Below are 24720 nucleotides of genomic sequence, written 5' to 3' on the forward strand. Positions count from 1 at the left end.
TCAAAAGTCTCTAGAAAACAAAGCAACTTTGTTTAAAACTCAAACAGATAAGTGATGATAAACAGAGACAGATCTTGGTAGTCTGTTCAGAAATATAGTCTATGGTTCAGAGCCATCGCAAATGAGGGCAATCACTGATAACGACAAGGCTGAAACTACGGCTCAGTTGTAAGCAGGCCTGTTTTTTGTGCTGTAGCATCGTTTATTTAATTGGATCCAGGGGATTCGGCGCTCACCCACCCGGCACAGCCCATTATCTGAGTTTAAATCAGACCCCCACCCCTCTCTTTGACGTTGCACTTCCGATTACAGGCTATGGACAGATGCGGTCATCTTTACCTCGGCATGGCAGTAGTGTTCCAGATCAGAGCATCATTTCAGAACAATGGCGCTCACCACAAACACAACCGCGCCCATAAAGTGGCCACGGTGCACACGTGTCCCATTTGCTGAGTGTGGTCAGCCTTGTGACTCCTGCACTCACGGCCGTTTCTGAGATCACTCATAAACAGACTCAACCCGGCTATCAGCCTCAGCCGATGTCTCGTATGAAAACAACTGTGACGCACTGAAATCTCCCAGACACCTTAACATTACAGATAAAACAATGAGGTTGGCATGAGGCAGGCTGCGCTGTATATTTAAGCTAGGCACAGCCAAAGAATTGGGGAGGGAGGCCTGGCTGAAAAAAACAGCTCAATCTCCTGAAACAGCTGGTAGCTGGTGGACCAGTTCAGATCCGCTTCATACGAGACATGGTTTGACCAGCTCAAGCTGTTTTGAAACAGATGGTAGCTGGTAATTTGAAGCTGGTCATAGGTGGATTTTACACCAGGGGAGCCCGTTTTTGATCTGTTTGCAGAAGAAAACTTATCACACGTAAAGGCCTACATCAAAAACCACTCCTCTTCTGCACTGGCAGAATGTCCTGTGCAGTGCTGCATGTCTAACACAAGCTGGTTGGGCATCAGTTTCTTAAAGAAACAGTACGTTCATAATCAGTGTCAGTTTACAGTAAATATAATTAAAGGGAATCCAGACTTCACTAAAAGCATGTCAGTGGCTGTTTGCCAGCTGTAAGGGAGGTCTTAAAGCCGTAGTACCCCAAGTCTCATTCAATACTGTTTACATTGACTGTCTTAACAAAAGCGGTATTGTCAGACACACAAAATATCCTGGGAGGCCGTAATTCAGTTTTTAACCATTGACTTATGTTATTGTCATAGATGAGGCTGGTATATTGGACCTCAATGGGAGTCAAGAAACTCATTCGGAATTGCAAGTGGGTAAAGTGTTAACAAAAAAAAGGTATTTTTCTTCATCTTCATAAATAACTGGGGACGATCCCAGTGCCGTGATCATAACGTGCAATGCATGTGATCATGAAAAGGTTTATTTCTGTAGTCTTAGAAATTCACCACACAAGAATGACTACCAAGTGGAATCAACATGAGAAGACAAACAACAGCAGATTAAAAAGCTGGAACCTACTAAGATCAGAAAATTGACAATAAGGTGTTATTTAAACCTTATGTATGTGGCACTCACTAGTTTTCAGGGATTGTTGATACAAATTCAACCCTTTATCAAAAATCCAAAACTTCAGATTCAATTGCTTTGCGGTTCATCAGTACAACGTAGCGACTTCATAGCATCACTCTTAATCAGTGCACACAATTGTTGTCATAGTCTCCTTTCATTTTACCTCCTGCCTTAACCTTCTAACATCTATTTAAGTTCCAATCTACCAGTCCTATTGTCACTGCAAAATGTTTGATGCTGTTGACACTAAAATCATTTAATCTTGACCATTCCTTTTCATCAGCAGTCCAAAATATGGCACTTTGCAGAATATTAATAATCACTATAATGTTAAAATAGCACAGTTTTTAGGACAGTTTTCAGTCAGAATTCAATCAACTGAATTCAACAATAGGATTAATCTAAAATCAATTTAGACCAATCGACACATTTAACATGACAAAACAAATTGCATAATCAATCAATCAATAATAACATCATAATAAGTAATAAAAAAACAATATGATATCATACAAAATACTTTCCTAAAATATACTGAATTCAAATGGTGCCTTGCACAGCACCGCTGGTGTGTGAGTGTGGGTATGAATGGGTGAATGAGAAGCATCAATTGTACAGCGCTTTGGATAAAGGCGCTATATAAATGCTAACCATTTACCATTTACCAAATGTAAACATAAACAAGGCAGTGGTATGAAAAGTCATACTTTATTCCCTAATGTCATAATAGAACAATTAAAAATAAACATTTTGTGAGCTGCGAGCTGCTCTGTAACTGTAGCCTACAGTTTCACGATTAAGCATGCACTGTAGCCTTGAGTCTGTTTCTTTGAATCAAAAAAGCAGATGAGAAATAAATTCAGAAAAAGGCAACAACAAAAAAAACACAAAAAAAAAGGCAACACTTCTAGTCATTTCCGGGGAGAAAATAATCCGTCACTGTCTGTCGGATAGGTAGGAGACAGGAGGACCAAACCTATACATAACACATCCATCCATCCATCTCTCCATCTCTCTCTCTCAGCAGCAATAAACAAAGTAGCCTAGTATGAAGCAAAACAGCGTGGACATTATATTAAAACCGATTGAAATCAATAAAAATATCCAGAGACAGGTGACTTGAGGAGGTTTCAGGCCTACAAAAAAAGTAAATGCAAATTTCGAAAGTTGTCAAATAGGTTAAGAGGTAACGAGTGGGGATTTAGTGCACTGTCATCGTAATTAACCTCACACAAAGACACACCATTAGCGCTGAAAATTTAACAGGGAAATATAGGAAAACAGCTACTTACTTTCACCGTATTTTTTTATACCGTCTGGTGAGTGTAGAGCACAATTGTCTACAACGCGGTATCAGCTGCACATCCCCACCTCACAGCTGCACATCCACGACTGATATCTATTATGCATGAGATGCTCGCACTACGCCCAACCTCTCCAACGAACAAAAACATGCCAAAATAAAAGTGCACGCCCTTTGTTTTGCCCAAAATGCATGCTTTTCCCTGACTGATCAGCAGTGAACAATACTCACACAATGTGTTATTATTATTTCTTATTATTGTTATTATTATTACGCTACTAAGTGATAATTGATAGATATTGGCCGTAACGTTTTGATGTAAATTGAGAAAATCATCGTCAGTTTAATCTTATCGTAGATAATTCTAACCCTCTAGTTCCTGTATCAAGAACTACGAAATTATCGAGTCTTTAACTCATATTGGCTTTTTATTTCTTGACAAATATGCTTAATATAATGCTTTTTTCAAATGCATAAGTGTTGCATACATCCGCAAGTATCATCCATAGGCTATCCAAAGAAATAAAGTTGGTCCCATACAATTTAAGACTTTCCAAATATAAACGTCTGTTTTTTTCTGGACGGTCATGTAGGTGTGAATCTGATGAGGATTAATGTCCATGGTGTGTGTTTGTCATAACATCTTAGGTCACGTCCTGATGCGCGAGCAGTCCCGATACTGAGTTAGCTACATCCAACAACGTGGCATTTATAATCAGCTTGGTGGTAACGGGCTGTAGCCAACGTGTAGAAACCATAGACTATCAAAAATGTAGAAACCAACTATTTACACATCTGTAAAAAATAAAATGTTAAATGTAGCGTACTACAATAGCCTACACTTAACTGTTACACACCTTAAACTACAGTAAAGGATCTAACCTTTGATTGACATCGGCTAATTTAAAAACAACAATCGCAGATAGGTAATAGCTTGATAGATCACGAGATGCAGTGCAGATACTACATCAGTATCTACCACATAACCTACTAGCCTACTTGTTGCGCGTAGTCTAATATCGACTATATTCACCAAAGTTAGCAGCAGTTTTGACAGTCATCTGACAAGAACCTGGCTTAATTTCATTGCTCCCCAATGTGCATTGGAAAGGCAATGCATTGCATTTTAAATAAATCTGCGACGTTAGCAAGTAAGAACATCTAGTCAGCTATTTTGGACACGGGAAATTAGCCAGCAAACATTCTTACAACTTTTTATGTTAACTTAAGTTTGATACGTCTACCTAGCTCGTTAGCTTCACATGTGCGAAACCTTAGCAAGAGCAAAAGCGATTTTTTCGTCAGCGAGGTAACTTAGGCTACAACTGAATAGCAGTTGTTAGCATAGTCGATATTGCAACGGCAACACCGAACCATAAGATGAGGCAAACATTAAAAACACTACACGGAAATGAAGTCGTGTTGCCTCTCGACTCGAGATGTGACTGGCTGGTTTGCTAACGTTAATTGTTAAATAGAAAGTTCCAGTAAACATATATTCTAATCCATATAACGTTCAATTGACAAATGGTACAACATCTAACTAACTCGTTGTAAAGTATGTAGGCTAAATGCTGATTCGTTGATATCAAAACCCCATACCTCCTGTGTTTCATTAGCTATAGCCTATTTCTTACGAGTCGTAACTTACAGTAGCCTACCATCACATGACAACTGACTTTTTCTATATCACTGGTATAGAAAAACTGAAATGATTTCGGATTACAAATTGTCTACAACAGCAAAACATCGTGTAGTGTATCGTGGGTAGGCTATAACGTAAAGTTAGTTGGCTAGGTAACTCAGGTGAGCAAACACTTTATACAGTAGCCAAAGTAAGAGAATCCGTTGATCGTTACTACCTACCTTTTCATATAATAAATAAACTCCAGAAGCCTTAAAAAAGATTTGCCAGCTGTTGTGTTAGCATATCCTTTTATTTCCACTATTTTGTGACCATTCTGTCACTTTGAAAACTGCCATTTTGAACGCAAACGATGGCTGTTTCATTGCCCTCCGCCTACTTCAGCTTGCCAAATATGTGACGTAGGAAACAGTCCGTCCTTATAATTTGATATGTCATGTTTTTGCATTGCCTGTGCATGCACATTGACAGGGTATATTATTATTTTGTTTAGTTCATTCCCATTTAAATGAGCTTTAGACTGCTTGGATTGAAATGTTCCATAATTCCAATTCACAGAGATTTGACGAGCCTATTAAAGTAGGCATGCATATCTGATAAATATTGCGTTGCTGCGTTATTAATATTATAGATAGCTAGGCTACTGTTTTCCTTTCTTTAATTCCTTAAATCGTAATTCGCCGTAAATGTTCGCTGGAACTGGGTTTGACTTTGAAGAGTGTTTATAATTTAATATTAAATATATATTTGGGTGTTCCAGTTCTTGGTAGAGTAGCCACGGTCTATCTTGGTGTGACTGATCATTATCCATTTGTGGGAATGATACCCATTTGGTTACAAGCCTGTGCCATAAATACTATCTTATCTAGAGTAAAGATAAAGGAGTTCATTAGGCCCATGTAAGGTAGCCTACTTCCTAAACTAAGAAACAGTGCGATGCCTCTTAATTATTTTATCGGTTTGGCTCTGTATCATTGTAGCCAGAGGTTATTGGTTAGGCCTTTCTTCTTTCACTTTTTTGGAGTGCTTTGCTGGTTTTGAGAAAATAAATGCATTTCAATAAATGCATTAATAGTCTGACACAGGCTATGTGTCCCATGCACTGTCCACATGTGCACTTTATCGTGATAAGTAGTTTTCTATACAGTAAGGGATCATCCAGGACAAGACGGTCTGCTATCGTGAAATATTTGACAGCCTTGTCATTTCGCAATATTACTCGCAGCGATCAAAATGATCCAAGAATACCCTACCGGCAAGATATGACTGTTAATTTGACCGTTCATTGCCATTTAGTCCAAGTAAATAGGCTACATATTATTCCCTTATGCGATTATTTATAATGATTTGATATTTGGGGTTTATTCATCATCATCATAATCATATTTTTATTCTGACTAGGGTGTCCATGGCATCCCCTAGAACCGTATGGTAAGAAGTTTTTAAATTTGGCACACTGATTGGGGGTCCCATGATTATTTTCACTAAGATTCATGTATCCACCTCGAGCACTCTAGCGCCACCAACGAGTCAAAGTTTGAGGTTGTAGTGGCCACTCACTAGCAGGACAGTGTGTTTCAGTGGTTTAGACTTCACTGCGATGTAGCCCTTGTTAACGTTACTATGCAACTACATTACCCATGTTCCTTAGCGGTAATCACGTTCAGGAAGTGTTGCGAGAGAGTGTGCGTGAGTTGTGAGTTTTGAATGAGAGAGTGCAATAAACAACACGTTTATTTTCTCCGTCCACAAAAAGCCTCCTTTGCACCTTTTTGTTCCCCCCAGCTCCAAGCCCTCTGAACTAATGGACCACATGCTGGCTCTGCTCGGTGACCACCAGCCATGTTTCCTTTTTAAGGAGCTTTTCCTGCAACAGCTCCCTGGCCACGTTCGTTTAGCCGTGACCAATTCTGTCAAGACTGACTATCGCCAGTTGGCCAGGGAGGCGGATACATTTTTCTCGGCCGGGAAGAAATGTTTTGCAGCGACGCCCACCACCATCACCACCGCCGCCGTCGATGAATGCGTGCCCCAACCTCTCTCCGTCTCCGCCACTGCTGTGGCCCGCCGGGTGAAGACATCAGGGTTGTGTTTTTACCACGCCAAATTCGGTACCAAAGCCAAGAAATGCCTGCCTCCAAGCAACTTCAGTGTGTCGGGAAACGCACTGGCCGGCACTCGCTTGCAGCTGTGAGTGTCGGCCATCCTGCAGGCTTGCTGTACGTCACCGACTCCCTCTCCGGTCGCAGGTTTCTGTGCGATACAGGCGCCCAGGTGAGCGTGCTTCCTGCATCAGTTGTGGACTTACGTCAGGCGAAACAAGGCCCCGCCCTCGAGGCTGCCAATGGCAGCGCTATCCCTACTTTTGGTACCCGCACTGTGACGTTGTGTTTTGCTGACCAGCGTTTCACCTGGGATTTTGTTCTGGCCAAGCAAATCCCAGCCAGAGCACCTATCACACCTCCGTCTCCTCTTCGATCGTCTCCATGGGCATGGCTTGATCATCAATCCAGCAAAGTGCCAGTTTGGGCTGCCTTCCATGGACTTCCTTGGCCACCACATCACCCCCACCGGGGCGATCCCACTGCCGTCCAAAGGAGAGGCCGTCCAACAGCTCGCACGCCCTACCACAGTCAAGGCTCTACAGGAGTTCCTGGGGATGGTAAATTTTTACCACCGCTTTGTCCCCCAGGCTGCTCATCTGATGCGCCCCCTGCACGAGGCCCTCAAGGCGAAGACCCCCAAACATACCATCGCCTGGTCTGATGACATGCTAAAGGCGTTCGCTGATACCAAGGCAGCCCTCGCCGGCGCAACTATGCTGGCTCACCCTGTGCCTGGTGCTTCCGTGGCCTTGACGACTGATGCCTCAGACTATGCCGTCGGTGCCGTTTTTGAGCAGCTGGTCGAGGGGGTCTGGCAGCCCCTGGCATTTTTCAGCCGACAGCTCCGTCCCAGTGAGCGAAAATACAGCACTTTCTACCGTGAGCTGCTCGGCCTGTACTTAGCGGTCAGGCATTTCCGTTTCCTGCTCGAGGCTCGCCCGTTCACCGTTTTTGTGGACCACAAACCGCTCGTTTTTGCTATGGCCAAGGTGTCGGAGCCTTGGTCTGCCAGGCAGCAGCACAATCTGGCTTTCATTTCGGAATTCACCACGGATATTCGACATGTGTACATACAATCCCTGATCACTCCCTACTCCCCAGCTAGATCACTCCGGTCTGCCAGCTCTGGTCGCCTTATGGTCCCCTCTCTACGTGCACCTGGCGGTCGAGCTGCACGTTCACGCCTGTTTTCCGTTCTGGTTCCTCAGTGGTGGAATGACTTGCCTACCACTGTCAGAACAGCAGAATCCCTCCCCCTATTTCGACGCAGACTCAAAACCCACCTTTTCAAACTCTACCTTAGTCCTCCCTCCTGATTTCCCCTGCCCCTCCTTTCTGATATCCCTATCCTTGTCTAACCCCCGCCCCCCCCCAAAAAAAAAAAAAAAAAATGCACTTATGATGACAACTATGTTTAGAACAGCATTTCATGTGTATTTTGCTAGTTCTGGATGTGATGCTTTGACTTATGGTAGAACCTATGCACTTGTAAGTTGCTTTGGATTAAAAGCATCTGCCAAATGACTAAAATGAAAATGAAATGATGTGGCTGGTAAAGACAACCCCGTGGCTGACTGCCTCTCTCGTGCCGCCATCGGAACAGTCCACCTTGGCATCGACTACACTCGCATGGCTGCAGATCAAGCCTCGGACCCTGGCATCCAAGCATACAGGACGGCGGTTTCTGGCCTCAAGTTGGCAGATGTCCCCTTCGACGATGGTGGCACAACGCTGCTTTGTGATGTTTCCATGGCGCAACCGCGCCCAGTGGTTCCGCAGGCGTGGCGAAGACTGATTTTCGATGCCGTGCGTGGCCTGTTGCATCCGGGCAGGAAACCGTCGCAGCGCCTCATGGCAGTGAGGTTCGTCTGGCACGGGATGAAGTCGGACGTGGGGAGTTTGGCGAGGACCTGTGTGGCATGCCAGCGGGCCAAGGTCCATCATCACGTTAAGGCCCCGCTGGAGCAGTTCACCGTACCTGAACGGCATTTCGACCACGTCAATGTGGATCTGGTGGGCCCCCTGCCCTCCTCCAGGGGCTACACTCACCTCCTGGTGGATCGAACGACCCGGTGGCCGGAGGCCGTTCCGCTGTCCACAACTACTGCTGCTGAGGTAGCTCGTGCCTTCGTCGGCACCTGGGTCGCCCGTTTCGGGGTCCCCTCCGACCTTTCCTCTGATCGGGGGGCCCAGTTCACTTCTGAGCTATGGACTTCCATCACCCAGCAGTTGGGGGTCTCTCTCCACCGCACTACGGTTTATCACCCGCAAGCCAACGGCCTATGTGAACACTTTCACCGGTCTATGGAGGCGGCCCTTAAGGCTAGCCTCCAGGACGATGGCTGGGTCGACAGACTCCCTTGGGTGATGCTTGGACCTTCTCTCATCCTCTGCCGAGCTGGTTTACGGCCAGCCTCTCCGAGTCCCGGGGGATTTCCTTCCCTGCACTACAGTCCCTTGGTCAGCACCAGAGCAGCGGGGCGCTCTACTGGACAGGGCCAAGTCTTTGCTGCCAGTCCCTACTGCATACCATGGAGTTCCCCAGGTGCGTGTCCCGCCTGATCTGCAGGCGTCGGAGTATGTGTTTGTCCGTCATGACGCCCATCGGGGCCCGCTGTGACCGCCCTATGATGGACCGTACCGGGTTCTGGAGCCTGCCGACAAAAGCTTTGTCATTGATGTGGGTGGTGGGGCTGAACGCATCTCGGTGGACCGCCTCAAACCTGGTCACCTGGACTTGGACCGCCCCGTTGTGGTGGGCCAGCCTCCTCGTTGCGGTCCGCCCCCTGGTAGGTCGTCCCCGTCGCCGAGCCTGGCTCCTGCGGACCCCTCGCCCTGCCCTCGGGTACCAGTTCGTCATTTGCCTGCTGTTCCTCTCCTGCCCCGCCCCCCTGTGCCTGCTGGGGAGCCCCGGAGTCGTTTCGGACGGGTCGTTAGGGTCCCAGGTCGTTTTTTGGGGCCAGTGCTTGTGAACTCTGGGGGGACGTGTGTAGTGGCCACTCACTAGCAGGAGAGTGTGTTTCAGTGGTTTAGACTTCACTGCGATCTAGCCCTTGTTAACGTTACTATGCAACTACATTACCCATGTTCCTTAGCGGTAATCATGTTCAGGAAGTGTTGCGAGAGAGTGTGCGTGAGTTGTGAGTTTTGAATGAGAGTGCAATAAACAACACGTTTATTTTCTCCATCCACAAAAAGCCTCCTTTGCACCTTTTTGTTCCCATACTCCTACAAGGTACACTTACGCAATGACATTTTGATCCATATGCCATATTTTTGAAAACGAAGAGGCCTACCGTTGGATTCCTAAGATTAAGCCGAGTTCATTGACGTCAATTTCCGCCATATTGGATTTTCTGAAAAAGTTTTACATTTTTCACAAGCCACATCTTCACCCAGTTTGGCACAGATGATTTTTTAATTTTCGAAAGTGTTGGTCCGTCGCAGCCAATTGGAATCGCCTACATTGCATTTATGTATGAAACGAGAGGACAAATACAGTTTATTGGCTAAATTGGGGGCACCCATGACGTTATCATTAAAAGGTCTTGTTCTGAAAAAATATGTTCCTTTCTAAATGCTCTTGAAACAAAGATGGCTCGCTTACAACAGCTGAGCTAATTGTGAGTGTGATTTCACCAAGTGGTTTATATAGACTATGTGTACGGTATATGTTATCCTCCTAAATTAATCTTACATTTTTATCTGAGTTCTGTATAAATATAAACAAATGAAAAAAGGCACTGCTGCCCCCCTAATGTCGGAACCTGTAAGTACGTCAGATCACTGTGGATTCGTGCACAAACATATGCCACCTGGTGGTGGTTGTGCAAAGAACAAGTAATTACTGTGGAAAATACAAACGAATTCCCACTGCTGGGAGATCTCCCGAGGCAGGACCGGCAAATGAAACACGAAACCACCGTACAGTTCTGAGAATTTACTGACCAATATTCGGAATGAAATGAAATGAAACTGGAATTAAATTTCCATTAGCAGTCTACAACGTCATTAGTTGGCTTCTCTCATCTCTCTTGGAGCAATTTCCTCCCTGTCTTGTCCCAGCTGTTTCTCGTTGTATCATCTCTTCCCCAGCACCCACACCTGTTAATGGTTTACTTCATTTGTTAGTCTATTTATACCTGCCTGTTTTGTTCTTTGGTTGCTAGTTTGTCAGTTATGTTCTCCCCTGTGTAAGGTTGTTCGCTGGTCTGTTCCGGTCTAGCCTCTGTTGTCTGTTTATTTACATTACATTAATGGCATTTTGGCAGATGCTCTTATCCAGAGTGACGTACAGTTGATTAGACTAAGCAGGAGACAATCCTCCCCTGGAGCAATGCAGGGTTAAGGGCCTTGCTCAAGGGCCCAACAGATCTTATTGTGGCTACACCGGGGATCAAACAACCAACCTTGCTGGTCCCAGTCATTTACCTTAACCACTAGGCTACAGGCTGCCCATCTGTGGACTCTCTCTTTCTGGATCACAATTTCTGTACCTCTGCCCCGTTTGGACTGACCATCTGGTTTTTTAACTTTGCCTGTTTTTGGAATTACGCTGTCTGCCCCCTCAGCTGCCTTTATTAAACCCACCATTTTTCTCATAACCCCTGAGTCTGCGCTTGGATCCTCTGGCCCACATCCCTAACAGAACGAACTAACCCGCAATGGAACCAGCGGACTCCATCTCCTTGGACATGTAGGGGTCCTCGCACGGGACTCCAAATTATGTAGGGTCCTTGCACGGGCCGCCAAATAACGCAGGGATTTTACTCTCTACGAAACCGGGGCGCCAGTTAAACGTTGTGTAGCAGTATAACTGCAAAAAGTAATCAGTCTCATAAAATTACTATTATCAGAAATATCTAACCACAAATTTAGTATTTTAATTCCAAATTCCAAAACGGACACCGGGGTTTAATAAAATATATTTATTAAACAAACATACAAACACATAACAGATAAACTAACGGGAATTAGTAAGGAAATTTAGTTGGGTATGTGTGTGTGCGTGTGTGTGGCGCGCGCAAGTGCGCGTGTCGCTTGAACAAAGGAAAGGTAAAAGTGGGAGTAGCTAGCTTGAGTAAGCTAGAGTTCTGGGTGTGGTAATGAGTTAAGAGTTAGCTGTGGGATGGGACTACTTGAGTAGTTTTACTCTATATATGCGCAAAAGACGGCGAATCAATTCACGTACATATATATGTAGCTAACCAAACACATTACAGTAGTAGGATGGTAAATATTGAAACACAGATCCACAAAAACAGTTAAGACTAAACTAAACACTGGCTATGCCTGAATGTTTGTTCTCTTACTGAGTCCATACGCATTGGATCCAAAAGACGTGCTGTCCTTATAGGAGCCGCGATGGTGCTGTGAATGCGTGTCCTGGAGAGATGCGCAGGCTGGGGCGTCTTAGCCGCGCGCTGTCGTCTGGTCCACTCGGTTGCTGGAAGGATGTTCGCTTGTCCTTTTTCCGGGTGGAAAAGTTTGTTGCTGTTGTTCGATGGTGAGCTTTGCAGGAGTAAACTGATGTAGCGTTCCGCGTACACCAGTTTCCACTCGCTATAGGCCACGAAGTTACCGCGAGGTAACTGGGTGTGTCCGTAGGCCTGGTAGTGCGCTGTGCAGCATTCAGCCTCTGTCCGAGTCTCGGAGCAGGTGAGCTGAAGCGAATGCCCAAAAAGAGGGCGTCCAAGAGAAGAAACAGAAGAGGCAGAAGAAGCAGAAGAGAGATCCCAAGAACGTGTCTTGCTCTTATACGGGACCGTTTATTGCTCCCGCCATTACGGGATTGGCTGAACCAAGTTAGACGTCATTCGTGGTGGATGTCGCAGAATTTTCCTGTGGGAATGTGGAAGTTGTAGTCCCTACATCCCCCCTGTGGTCTTAGGATGCGGCTGAAGCCAGTGTTCCTTAAGAGCATAAAAGTCAGTTCACAGTCCACAGGTCAAGTACATTGGGTCGGTAACACAGTTCACAATTGACTGACAAACATCCAGGCATTTATCCACAATTAACTAAACTGGTCTAAAACACATGATACAAACAATGTGAAACACTAAGGTCGAACAGTGAATACATTGTCACAAAACATGAGAAACCTTGGTGAAAGGGTTAGTCGTTTTGTTAGTTCAGGTGTCCAGAAGGTGGAGCACCAACAGGAATGACCCAGCCATGAAAATGCTCAGATGATGTAGGGGTCTAGGATGGAGAGGCTGTAGCCTTTTTGGAAGTCTTGTTGAGACTGACCAATTGTTCTAGTCCCTACAGTCAGGTTGCTGACGAGGGTTGTCATCTGAAATATGTGGGGGCATTTTCAAATTAGGGCAGCTTTCTGTATCCAAGCTTAACCTTATGGCTGTGTCATCAGGAAGGAAATGGAGAGGTGTTCTCATTTCTAAATGATGTGGTAAGCTCACAAGTGGTCTTGTCTTGCTTGGGGAAGAGGTGGAGTAAGGCACACTGGGGTGTGGCAATATACTTGTAAAGATTACACTGTAGTTTCTACATGCAATACCTTACGATGGTTCAGTAGGTGTAGAAAGCAATGAACATTTACGAGTTATAACAGGTGTCGGATTTAACTCTACAGTACCTACTTACGATCTGCGTTTGCTGCTGCTACATGCAAATCTAAGTGGCTGCTATAAACTACCAGTTTATTTTGCCACCCCCCTTTGGTAGGAAAGGTGTGCAAAAGAAAGTGGTCAAAGCTTCAGCTGGGAGTCTGCCTGTGAGGAGACCACGGCTATAGATCAGTCTTATTCAACGTCTTTTGATGGAGGTTGAACAAGACCAGATAGCTCTTTGGAGTGGTTACTCAAGGCATACACACTACTGAACAAAGATTAGAGGCTTTAGTTGTCCTCAGAGGAACTGAAGAAGCTCTCTTCAGACAAGGTATCTTCCCTATCAGAGTCATGCTGGTGACTCTGAGGCTTGGGCCTACCGGGTCGGTCTTCTCTCCAATTCCGGCTGGAATCAGAGTGTGAGAAGCGACCACGGTGGCTCTTAACCGGGAACTTACTCACATGCCGTTGTTTTGAGCCATTAGACTTTAATGGGGCAACTTGGGAAGTGCCGGCGGGCTTGGTTGGAACAACGTGCTTAGCTGTTTCCAATACCTCGTTCCTGGGCACAATCCTTAAAGTGTCCCAGACCATTTGGGCTTCATTTCTTAATTCAAGGGCTGAGTGTTGGCCCCTTGAAAACAGTGAAACATGAGTTCGGACACAGGGGTGCAGGTTGTGCACAAAAAGGGATTTGAAGGCTTGATCTTCATCTAAGCCTGGTCCGTTTCTGCCCTGGAAAAAAGCATGTTTAAGTCGTTGGTAAAAGTCTTTTGGTCGTTCTGTACGGCTATGTTTAACCTCCACAGATTTGATCATGGCTGTGGCCTGATCAAACCGTGGCAGGTACTCAGCTACCAACGCTTCACAAACCTTGGGATAGCTGGAACGAACCTGTGGTGGAAGTTGTTCCATAAATGTATGGATCTCTCTGGTAGAGGTTTTCCATACAAGTCGTACCTTTTCTCGATCGGTTGCCCTGGGCAGATCCGAGAGACAGTAGTCAACTTCTCTCAAGTAACTCTGAATGTTAAATTCAGAGTCCTTGGGGTCAAATGTGTGGACATACTTCGCCATGGCCTCTAGCTCCTCAAAGCGAAGACCATGTGAAGTTGCACTAGTCTGCCTGTTTGGAGAAGGAGAGCCTGAAATCACATTTGAATGTGAATGCATTTCATGCGGAGCTCGACGTCCTCGGTTTGGTTTAGAGGGTGGAGCTACAAAACTGTCATTCTCACAATGGTTGGCAGAAGATGAATTGTCGCTGTCAGTGTACTGTACAGAGCTGTCACCTATCCTCTCAGTTATAAAGGGAAAGCTAGCGGGATTAGCGTTGCTTTTTGTGTGCCCAATTAATAACGTTAGATCTCCTCTACCGTGTCCACGGGAGGGTTCCCTGACCTCCTCACGAGAGGGGTGGGCATGGAAGGTGCAGTCCTGTACTTGCCTGACTGTTTCTCCCTTGCGGAGATGGACCACCGTTGGGATGGAGTCCCCCCTTTCCCTCTCCAGGGAAGAGGTGGGCAAACCATTGCATGGGTGGTCAACAGCACTGCAATATGAGGAGACTGACGAGTCTCCATCAGAGCAAGCTGTGGAACCAAGATCTGACAAACCCGAATCAATTTGTGACCCCCCTTCCCCCACCTTGTGGTGTAAGGAGGAAGCAGGAGAAGCTGGAGTTGGGCAAGCCTGAGAAAGCAGGCTTACAGAAGAGAGTGGATGTGGTAGCTTGTGGCATCCACTCTTCAACTGAAATAATTCCTCTCTGTAGGAACAAAGATCTTATTCGGCTGAATGCAGATCACGCAAGTATTGTACTGCTTTCTTGCCAACAGTTTGAAGCTCAAGTAAAACACTGGTGTGTTGTCCTTTGAGGTATGCCATCTCTGATTCTAAGTTTTTGTTGCTCTGAGGAGCAAGACTAATCTGTCTGGCAAAATTCAAGACCAGACAACTTAGAATTGGGTCTTTTGACTGGGTGGGGGAGTGACCTTTCTCGTTGATTAAGGAGAACATTTCTTTCCTACAATCAGTGAGGTTCATCTGATTCAGGAAAGCTACGTAGCCAGGTGCTAAACCTTGGGCTAAAAAGGAAAGGTACTCATCAATAGATATGGGTTCCATATCGCACGCCAAATAAAGCTAAAAGCTGAATCAGTAACTTAAGAGGGTACTCTTGAAGTTAACTATTTCACAAGGGCCTTGAGCTCCTAAAAGTTGGCAATGAATTGTTCACCAAAATCACAATCCAACATACAAGTTGTGATGAAGGATAAAGAATTTAAAACGCTCTTTGAATATTCTCTAACTATAGTACAAGGTAGCTATAGCATCACACAGGGACTCGAGTTGCACTAGCGGTACTGCAATGCAACAACAGCAAAATGACCGAACATATGGCGGATATTCAGACCGTAAAATAGGAACTGTGATGCTGATCACATTAATCCTAAATACCAGAATGTGATTGGTTGAAATTACAATTAAATTTGGATTTAAATGTAAAATTCAATTAATTATTAAAATTACTTTGACAAAGTAATTATAATTAATAATACAGTGCGGCTAATAATACTATTATTGATAATACGTATTATACCGGAAGGTAAATGCCAATCAACAAACTACCGTGTAAGATTACGAATGTAATGCCACAATGTTACACGAGGGGGCAGTATATTGAGAAAGCGGCTCATGCAGGCTTTCAAAAATGGTACAAGGTTGACATCTAGCGGTATTTTCAAAAAATTGCACTGGTGGCAATTTAGCTGAGAAAGAATGCCGAGAATTCGTTCTGGAGTCACGTGACATGAGCCAAAGCTCGTCTTTCTCACGCAGAGCTCCAAATTAGGAAGGGGAATTCGTTATGAAGTCACAAGACATGAAATTTGAGCCAAAGCTAGTCTTCCTCACACGGGGCGCCAAAATATGTAGGGGTCCTCGCACGGGACTCCAAATTATGTAGGGTCCTCGCACGGGCCGCCAAATAACGCAGGGATTTCACTCTCTACGAAACCGGGGCGCCAGTTAAACGTTGTGTAGCAGTATAACTGCAAAAAGTAATCAGTCTCATAAAATTACTATTATCAGAAATATCTAACCACAAATTTAGTATTTTAATTAATAATTAAAATAACCAATATTAATGATTAAACATACCGATAACCTGAAGGTTGGAAGTTCTTCGAAAGACTGCTTTAACTCGGCTCTCATGTCTATGCAATTCCAAAACGGACACCGGGGTTTAATAAAATATATTTATTAAACAAACATACAAACACATAACAGATAAACTAACGGGAATTAGTAAGGAAATTTAGTTGGGTATGTGTGTGTGCGTGTGTGTGGCACGCGCAAGTGCGCGTGTCGCTTGAACAAAGGAAAGGTAAAAGTGGGAGTAGCTAGCTTGAGTAAGCTAGAGTTCTGGGTGTGGTAATGAGTTAGAGTTAGCTGTGGGATGGGACTACTTGAGTAGTTTTACTCTATATATGCGCAAAAGACGGCGAATCAATTCACGTACATATATATGTAGCTAACCAAACACATTACAGTAGTAGGATGGTAAATATTGAAACACAGATCCACAAAAACAGTTAAGACTAAACTAAACACTGGCTATGCCTGAATGTTTGTTCTCTCACTGAGTCCATACGCATTGGATCCAAAAGACGTGCTGTCCTTATAGGAGCCGCGATGGTGCTGTGAATGCGTGTCCTGGAGAGATGCGCAGGCTGGGGCGTCTTAGCCGCGCGCTGTCGTCTGGTCCACTCGGTTGCTGGAAGGATGTTCGCTTGTCCTTTTTCCGGGTGGAAAAGTTCGTTGCTGTTGTTCGATGGTGAGCTTTGCAGGAGTAAACTGATGTAGCGTTCCGCGTACACCAGTTTCCACTCGCTATAGGCCACGAAGTTACCGCGAGGTAACTGGGTGTGTCCGTAGGCCTGGTAGTGCGCTGTGCAGCATCCAGCCTCTGTCCGAGTCTCGGAGCAGATGAGCTGAAGCGAATGCCCAAAAAGGGTGCGTCCAAGAGAAGAAGCAGAAGAGGCAGAAGAAGCAGAAGAGAGATCCCAAGAACGTGTCTTGCTCTTATACGGGACCGTTTATTGCTCCCGCCATTACGGGATTGGCTGAACCAAGTTAGACGTCATTCGTGGTGGACGTCGCGGAATTTTCCTGTGGGAATGTGGAAGTTGTAGTCCCTACAGACATGTACTACAACTACATGCACTTCTGCCCCAGGACCTGTTTCTGGCCCCCGTGCCACTTCTGCCTGAAGACTACCTATCTCCTAGCCCCGAGCCACTTCTGCCCAAAGAAGCAGATGATACAAAACTAGGAGGTTTAGCTAAAAGTATGGACTCTACTAAAGTAATCCAGGAAGACTTAAACATAATACAGAAGTGGGCAGAAACCTGGCAAATGAAATTCAATAACTAAATGTAAAGTTCTACACGTGGGAAATAAAAATATAAGGCAGGATTACTTTATGGGGGGTACAAAGTTGGATAGTACTAAAGTTGAAAGTGCTTGGGTCAAAGACGTGACGCCTCAATTTCTGTATCCCCAAGCAGTTACTCTCATATGTTTTATAAAAATGTGTTAAAATATTGTCATTGCCAAATTATGTTATTCACATCTGACCCATTATAGACATAATTCAGTGATTTGTTTAACACTAACGTGTAAAAATGTAATTTAGCAAGATCATTACAGAAAACTTTGTAAAGCACAAAAAAACATATAAAACATTTAATTGCTTTGCCACAACACTTATGAAACTTAAAATGCTAAATATTTCATACGTAATATATGTTTTCTCAATAAGTATTTTTAAGCAGTGTGACATTGACAGTGTCACTGAGTTATTATATGACATTATTAGGAAATAGATTTTATTCGGAAAAAGAAAATATGTTGCTGAATGACATTTTGAAGGGGTGACATTGATGAATATGTCCTAATTTCCTTTTATTTCTTGTGGGGCATGAATGAAAATGCTAAATGAACACTTGAAATAATGTGACCAATAACTTGTAATCACATTTTTTAAAACATCACTGACCCGCTTACTGGGTGTATGTTTTTCTGACTGTAGACTAATCATTCAAGGAGATTATACACCATTGAGCTTTATGTTGTACTAAAAGCAATTCATGTTTGTTTAGCGTTACACAAGTTTGCTTTAAGTACATAGAGTGAGAGTTGTTCCCAAAATATGTTGTAATACCACTGATTGCAACACAAGTGTAAACTGTCCCTGCAGGAAAAAAGAGTTGTTTCATTTAAACCTTTGCAGACAGAAAAACAGCTTTGAACATGTGAGTACAAACACCATGTCGACGTTTCTTACTGACGAGTGTCTGCCTGCTAAAATGTCCACAGAATACAGCACTCTGCTGTGCGTGACAGAAGTATTAAGTGCCTTTTTTTTTTGACATACATAAATTAGATACAATGTGTTAGAGGTTAATAATGATAAATCACTGGTGTTCAGAACAGAAAGTACTTGGTCTATTTTGTGTCATCATTTGTCTGTTTAAAGCATGTGTTGGCCATTAATAACATCTACCATTTTTCGCATTTAGGACACTTCATATCGTCTCCACAATTGTGTTTCTCACCTTCATCAATGGAGGATTGCCTGCAAAGAAGTGCCCCTCGCCTTGTGACTGCTATGCATCAATTACGGATTGTCGCAATGTTGGTCTTACCTCTGTTCCTCAAGATATTTTCCTGCAAACAGAGACATTATTTTTATCAGATAACCAGCTAACTATTATCCCTTCAATAGCTTTTCGGAGCTTAACCAGCTTGACGTTTCTTGATTTATCAAAGAATAATATCATACCTGAGAATGACACACTGGATTATGTTAGCCATCTACTGTCTCTGGATTTCTCAGAAAATAATATTCAAACAATTCCTACAAATATTTTCCAGGTCACCACAAAGCTGGTTTGGCTAAACTTGGCCAACAATCAACTGAAAAGCCTCCAAAATTACATCATCAGGAATCTACGCAGTCTTACCTACCTTGACCTCTCATGCAATTCCATAGAACTTCAGAATAATACATTTGAAGGCCTCTACAGTTTAGACACTTTGATTTTATCTGGCAACAAACTGTCCAGCCTACCAACAATGGTATTTTACACAATATCACAGCTTCGGATTTTGGATTTATCCAATAATAACCTGACATACCTGCCTAAAAACCTCTTGGCCAAAAAAGACAATCTGAAAGATTTGATCCTCAGCAACAACAAACTGACTGGGTCTTTATTTCCTGTTCTGAGAGGTTTAAGCAGTCTGAAATATCTATATTTGTCTAATAACAGAATTACAACCTTGCCACCTTTTCCGTTAGAAAGTTTTCCATTACTTGAAAAAGTTACACTCTCTCAAAACTTTCTATCAGTTCTGAATGATAAACTTTTAAACGGTTTACACAAACTCAGAGTGCTTGACTTGTCAGGTAATGCCATTGCCCAGCTACCAAAACAATTCTTTCAAAATAGCAGTAGCTTGCAGTACCTGCATATGGACAAAAATTTATTCTCTGAAATGCCCATGCTGGCTGGTCTACAGAATGTTTTGGAGTTAACCATCTGCTGTTCTAGAATACAACAATGGCCCTCTGAAGTCACTGTCAGCCAATTAGAGTCTTTAGAGACATTGGATCTGTCAAATAATCTCATTGTGAACTTTGATTTGAATACAGTGAGTAACAATACAAAGTTAAATAATGTACTACTAACCAATAACCCAATCTGTGTGAATAGTACCCTTTCTGTTGACAAGCCACTAAACTGTGATAATTGAAATATTAGACAATTTAATCATAATCACTACTATTTCTTGTAGGATACTACAAAATACCTGTACTACAAAATAAATAGCTTTAAAAAAATCACATCTATTTGTTTGTTTTATGTCTTATTTTAATAGGCTGGTGTGCATGATAGACATTTTGAAAAACAAATAAACATTTAGAATAATCCATGTGTATCAATTAAAAATGTTTCCTGAGTAATAAAATTTGCATGCACTGTCAGGTGAAGAATTATTGGCATCCCTGATGAAAATGGAGAAAAAAGTTGAATGAGCTGAATTTCCTGCGGGAAACCTACAGACGGTGAAACAGAGGAAAAACCAACACAAAGTGCCTTATTAAGGTGCTGGGCCACCACGAGCCGACAGATCAGCTTTAATGCACCTTGACATAGATTCTACCCCTGGAACTCTACTGGAGGGATGGAACACTATTCTTCCAAAGGATAGACCCTCATTTGGTGTTTTGATGATGATGTGAGTGAGATCACATCCTGCATTGACAGTCTCAGTCACCTGAAGAGTTGCTTTTCAGTTTTTCCTTCTCACCCTAATGGAGTATCATGGTTATGAATGTGTGCATTTGACACCAATTTCCCTATGAAACCCTATGGTTTTTCCCATCGAAATGTCACTTTAGTCACTGTTCCTATTGAAACACTAGCCAGCTGAGCAGTCTGACTGAAGCGCCTGTCGTCGAAGCCCCAACAATTACATTACATTACATTATTGGCATTTGGCAGATGCTCTTATCCAGAGCGACGTACAACAAAGTGCATACCCATAACCAGGGATAAGTTTGCTGAAAGACCCTAGAGGGAAGTACAATTTCAACTGCTACCTGTACAACAAAGATAAGGACGAGGGCCCTTTTTTTTTTTTTTTTTTTTGAGAACAAAGAAACAAAGAAACAGAGCAAAAGTGACCAAAGTTAACTATCCAAACACTGCTTACCTAGCCAACTAAAAATACCGATACACAAAGCAAGTCACAGAGACAACAATTAAGGTTCACAGGGAGGTAGGGAGGGATGGGGAGAGGTGCTGCTTGAAGAGGTGTGTCTTCAGCTTGCACTTGAAGGTGGGGAGAGATTCTACAGTTCTGACCTCAACGGGGAGTTCGTTCCACCCCCGTGGAGCCAGAACAGACAGTAGTCGTGAGCGTGATGTGGAGGTTCGGAGAGGGGGAGATGCCAAGCGGCCTGTGGAGGCTGAACGAAGAGGTCTGGCAGGGGTGTAGGGTCTGATGATTTTTTGTAGATAAGCTGGGGAAGACCCTTTAACTGCTTGGAAGGCTAGCACCAATGTTTTGAATTTGATGCGAGCCATGACAGGCAGCCAGTGGAGGGAAGTAAGCAGGGGGGTGACGTGTGAGTATTTGGGAAGGTTGAAGACCAGACGAGCTGCTGCATTCTGGATGAGTTGGAGGGGTCTGATGGCAGACGCTGGGAGGCCAGCCAAGAGGGAATTGCTGTAGTCCAGGCGGGACAGAACCATCGCTTGGACCAGGAGCTGGGTCGAGTAGGGGGTGAGAGAGGGGCGGATTCTCCGTATGTTGTATAAGAAGAACCTGCATGACCGGGTCACCGCCACAATGTTCTCGGAGAGGGACAGTCTGCTGTCCATCACCACGCCGAGGTTCCTTGCACTGGGTGACGGCGTGAGTGTGGTATCCCCGAGGGAAATGGAGAGATCCAGATGGGGAGAGGTTTTAGCAGGGATGAATATCATTTCAGTCTTGCCTGGGTTGAGCTTTAGATGGTGGTTGTCCATCCAGCTCTGGATGTCCCTCAGGCAAGCAGAGATACGGGCTGAAACCTGCGTATCAGACGGCGGGAACGAGACGAAGAGTTGGGTCCGCGTAGCAGTGGTAGGATAGCCCATGTGCAGTGATCACAGGGCCAAGGGAGCGAGTGTAAAGAGAAAAAAGAAGCGGGCCTAGGACTGAGCCCTGGGGAACTCCTGTGGCGAGGGGCCGAGGTGTTGATACCGAACCAGCCCAGGCAACCTGGAAGGAGCGACAAGAGAGGTAGGACTCAATCCAGTCCAGGGCTGTGCCACAGATGCCCGTTGCTGACAGGGCAGACAGGAGGATGGAGTGATCCACAGTGTCGAAGGCAGCAGAGAGATCTAGAAGAATGAGGACAGAGGAGAGGGAGGCTGCTCGTGCGGCATGGAGTGACTCACTGACGGAGAGGAGCGCAGTCTCTGTCGAGTGGCCCGATCTGAAGCCAGACTGATGGGGGTCTAGCAGGTTGTTGTTAGAAAAGAAAGAAGAAAGTTGAGTAGAAGCGGCTCGTTCTATAGTTTTAGAGAGGAAAGGAAGAAGAGATACCGGGCGGTAGTTCTGGATGATGGAGGGATCCAGAGTAGGCTTTTTTAGCAGCGGAGTGATGTGGGCCCTCTTGGAGGATGCCGGAAAACAGCCGGAAGACAGGGAGGAGTTGACAAGGGACAATGAACTCTCTTTCAATGTCACTTAAGCCCCTTAAGCCCCTTTTCCAGCAGGCAGAACTATTCACCACAGGAGCTAAAACAATTCCTGGGGAAGCATTTGTGTTTGCACACCTCGGAAATGTAAAATGATGCAAAGTAGGAGAGTCACAAACTCCGTCAAACTATTTATTAGTCAGTCTGTCACTCTGGTTATTGCAGTCTTTAATTGCATTATTTTATTATTATTATTATTTTTTACCATTGTTTAACTAAGTGGTCTGTGCCCAGATCAGCACAAATAAATATTTTGGTGCCTTTTCGTCACGAGTTGCCAAGAGGCCAGCTTTTCAGCCCCAGCACTGGAAATAATAGCGCCGTCTACTGATATCTATACATTTCCCCATTGGGCTCCATTCATTATTCACAAAATAAAAATACTTCCACTGAAATATTTATGTTAAATATTCATATTACCGCCTTTCTCATAGCGAGTACTGTATTACCTGTATCTGTATCAACCAACTATAATATCTGTGTCCACACTCGTAAGTGGGTGTGGCTTTATCCAGAAGTGGGCAGGGTTTCATTGGCTGTTTGATCAGTCCCAACAATTTGTATAGTTACTTCTGACTTTCACCTTTACAAAGAATTGTCTGTCATTTCTGTAGTTTTTCTAATTGTTGGGAAATTTTAAATTGCAGAAAAATAAAATGTCAGGCAAAAACTAGGCTAGAACTGGCACAGCTGAGGAACAAGAGAGCAAGCCAACTATTTACAGAACATCCTCAGAATTGACTCTGCCAGTGTAATTTGAGCACAAGAGTAAAACATTTAGAAAACAATGTTTTTTGGGGTTTTTTTTATCAACTATACAGTCAGCTATAGAATTACTGGCACCCTTTATAAAAAAAGAAAGAAAAAATTCTGCATACAATAAATACAGGTAATAACCGTATGCTTAATAATTTTCTTTATTAAACATACAAAAGGTGGGGTGTCTCGGTGGCGCAGCCTGTAGAGCACTGACCGCATGCTCATTGCGAGCCGCGACGTCAACGGTTCGAATCCGACCGTCTGACAATTTGTTGCATGTCTTTCCCTCTCTCTTGCCCCCATTCTTCCTGTCTCTATATACTGTCCAATAAAGCTGAAAAAGGCCTAAAAAAATATCTTTAAAAAAAAACATACAAAAGGTCCTGCAATCAAATCATGTTCCGTTTTTAATGTACAAATGGCCTTTCAGCTCATGTAACTGGTTCCTTTAGTTTTTCAATCACCCCTAGTCTCTGTACAAGCAATTGGATGATTATCCATGATGATCAGATAATTCGCATATTTTATTTATTTATTTTCATTGAGAGTGACAGACCCCACGAAAGGTGCCAGAAGATTTGAGAATTTAAAGAGAATGTACAAGGTTTGTTAAACATTTTAAGAATGAGAAGATATTTGAAGTACTGTCATTGTAATACAAATATGTAATTCACAAATTCTGTATTAATTTTTCAGATTGTCCTTTCCTAAGAAATACTCAGGGCACAAAGAGTGGTGAGGACACAGCTGTGGTTCCCACTCATGCACGAGGTTCTTGGCCACAAACCCTCAACAACACCACAACATATTGGGGCCAGTTTCTGGGCCAACAGAGAGAAAACCACTTCTGACTCACAAGTCAAGTGAGGTAGAGGAAGATAGAGAGGGAGAGGGTGAGGAAGAGGGACAGCGAGTGCCAAGACCAGGAAAGTTTCCTGGAGAGAGTCAGAGAAGACTGCAAAGAGGGAAAGAAGAGAGGAAGAAAGGGATGCTAGGCTGTTAAGAATTGTAGAGAAAATGTAGGCGAAATAAAAAAGTTAGCATGTACAGTACAGTGCAAAAGTTTGAGGCAGGTGTGAAAAAAATGCTGTAAAATAAGAATGCTTTCAAAAATAGAAATATTAATAGTTTATTTTTATCAATTAACAAAATGCATGAACAGAACAAGTGAATGAAATCTAAATCAAATCAAATTTTGGTGTGACCACCCTTTGCCTGCAAAACAGCATCAATTCTTCTAGGTATACTTGCACAAGTTTTTGAAGGAACTCGGCAGGTAGGGCAGGTAGGGCAGCCTCAAATGCTTCTGTCTCTTCATGTAATCCCAGGCAGACTCGCTGATGTTGAGATCAGGGCTCTGTGGGAGCCATTCCATCACTTCCAGGGCTCCTTGTTCTTCTTCCCTCCGAAGATATTTCTTAATGACATTGGCTGTATGTTTGGGGTCGTTTCCTGCTGCAGAATACATTTGGGACCA

The 24720-nt window shown here is 43.8% G+C and overlaps 2 protein-coding genes across 3 annotated transcripts in view; one reads left to right on the forward strand and one right to left on the reverse strand.

Moving 5' to 3' along the window:
* LOC133121203 (kinase D-interacting substrate of 220 kDa B-like) overlaps window positions 1-4863 on the reverse strand; it is an 85722-nt gene extending 80859 nt beyond the window's left edge. For both annotated transcript variants that reach the window (XM_061230503.1, XM_061230438.1), the window contains exon 1: window positions 4712-4863. The gene's annotated coding sequence lies outside the window, so the exon portion shown is untranslated. The remainder of the gene's footprint in view (window positions 1-4711) is intronic.
* A 13545-nt stretch (window positions 4864-18408) lies between these two features.
* Window positions 18409-20077, forward strand: LOC133109730 (protein slit-like). The gene is made up of 2 exons (XM_061219262.1): window positions 18409-18482; window positions 18750-20077. Coding segments are annotated over exons 1-2 (1239 nt in total). The 5' UTR covers window positions 18409-18480; the 3' UTR covers window positions 19987-20077.
* Window positions 20078-24720: the final 4643 nt, after the last annotated feature.

Source organism: Conger conger, chromosome 1 (genome assembly GCF_963514075.1).
Source record: "Conger conger chromosome 1, fConCon1.1, whole genome shotgun sequence".
Taxonomy (NCBI): domain Eukaryota; kingdom Metazoa; phylum Chordata; class Actinopteri; order Anguilliformes; family Congridae; genus Conger; species Conger conger.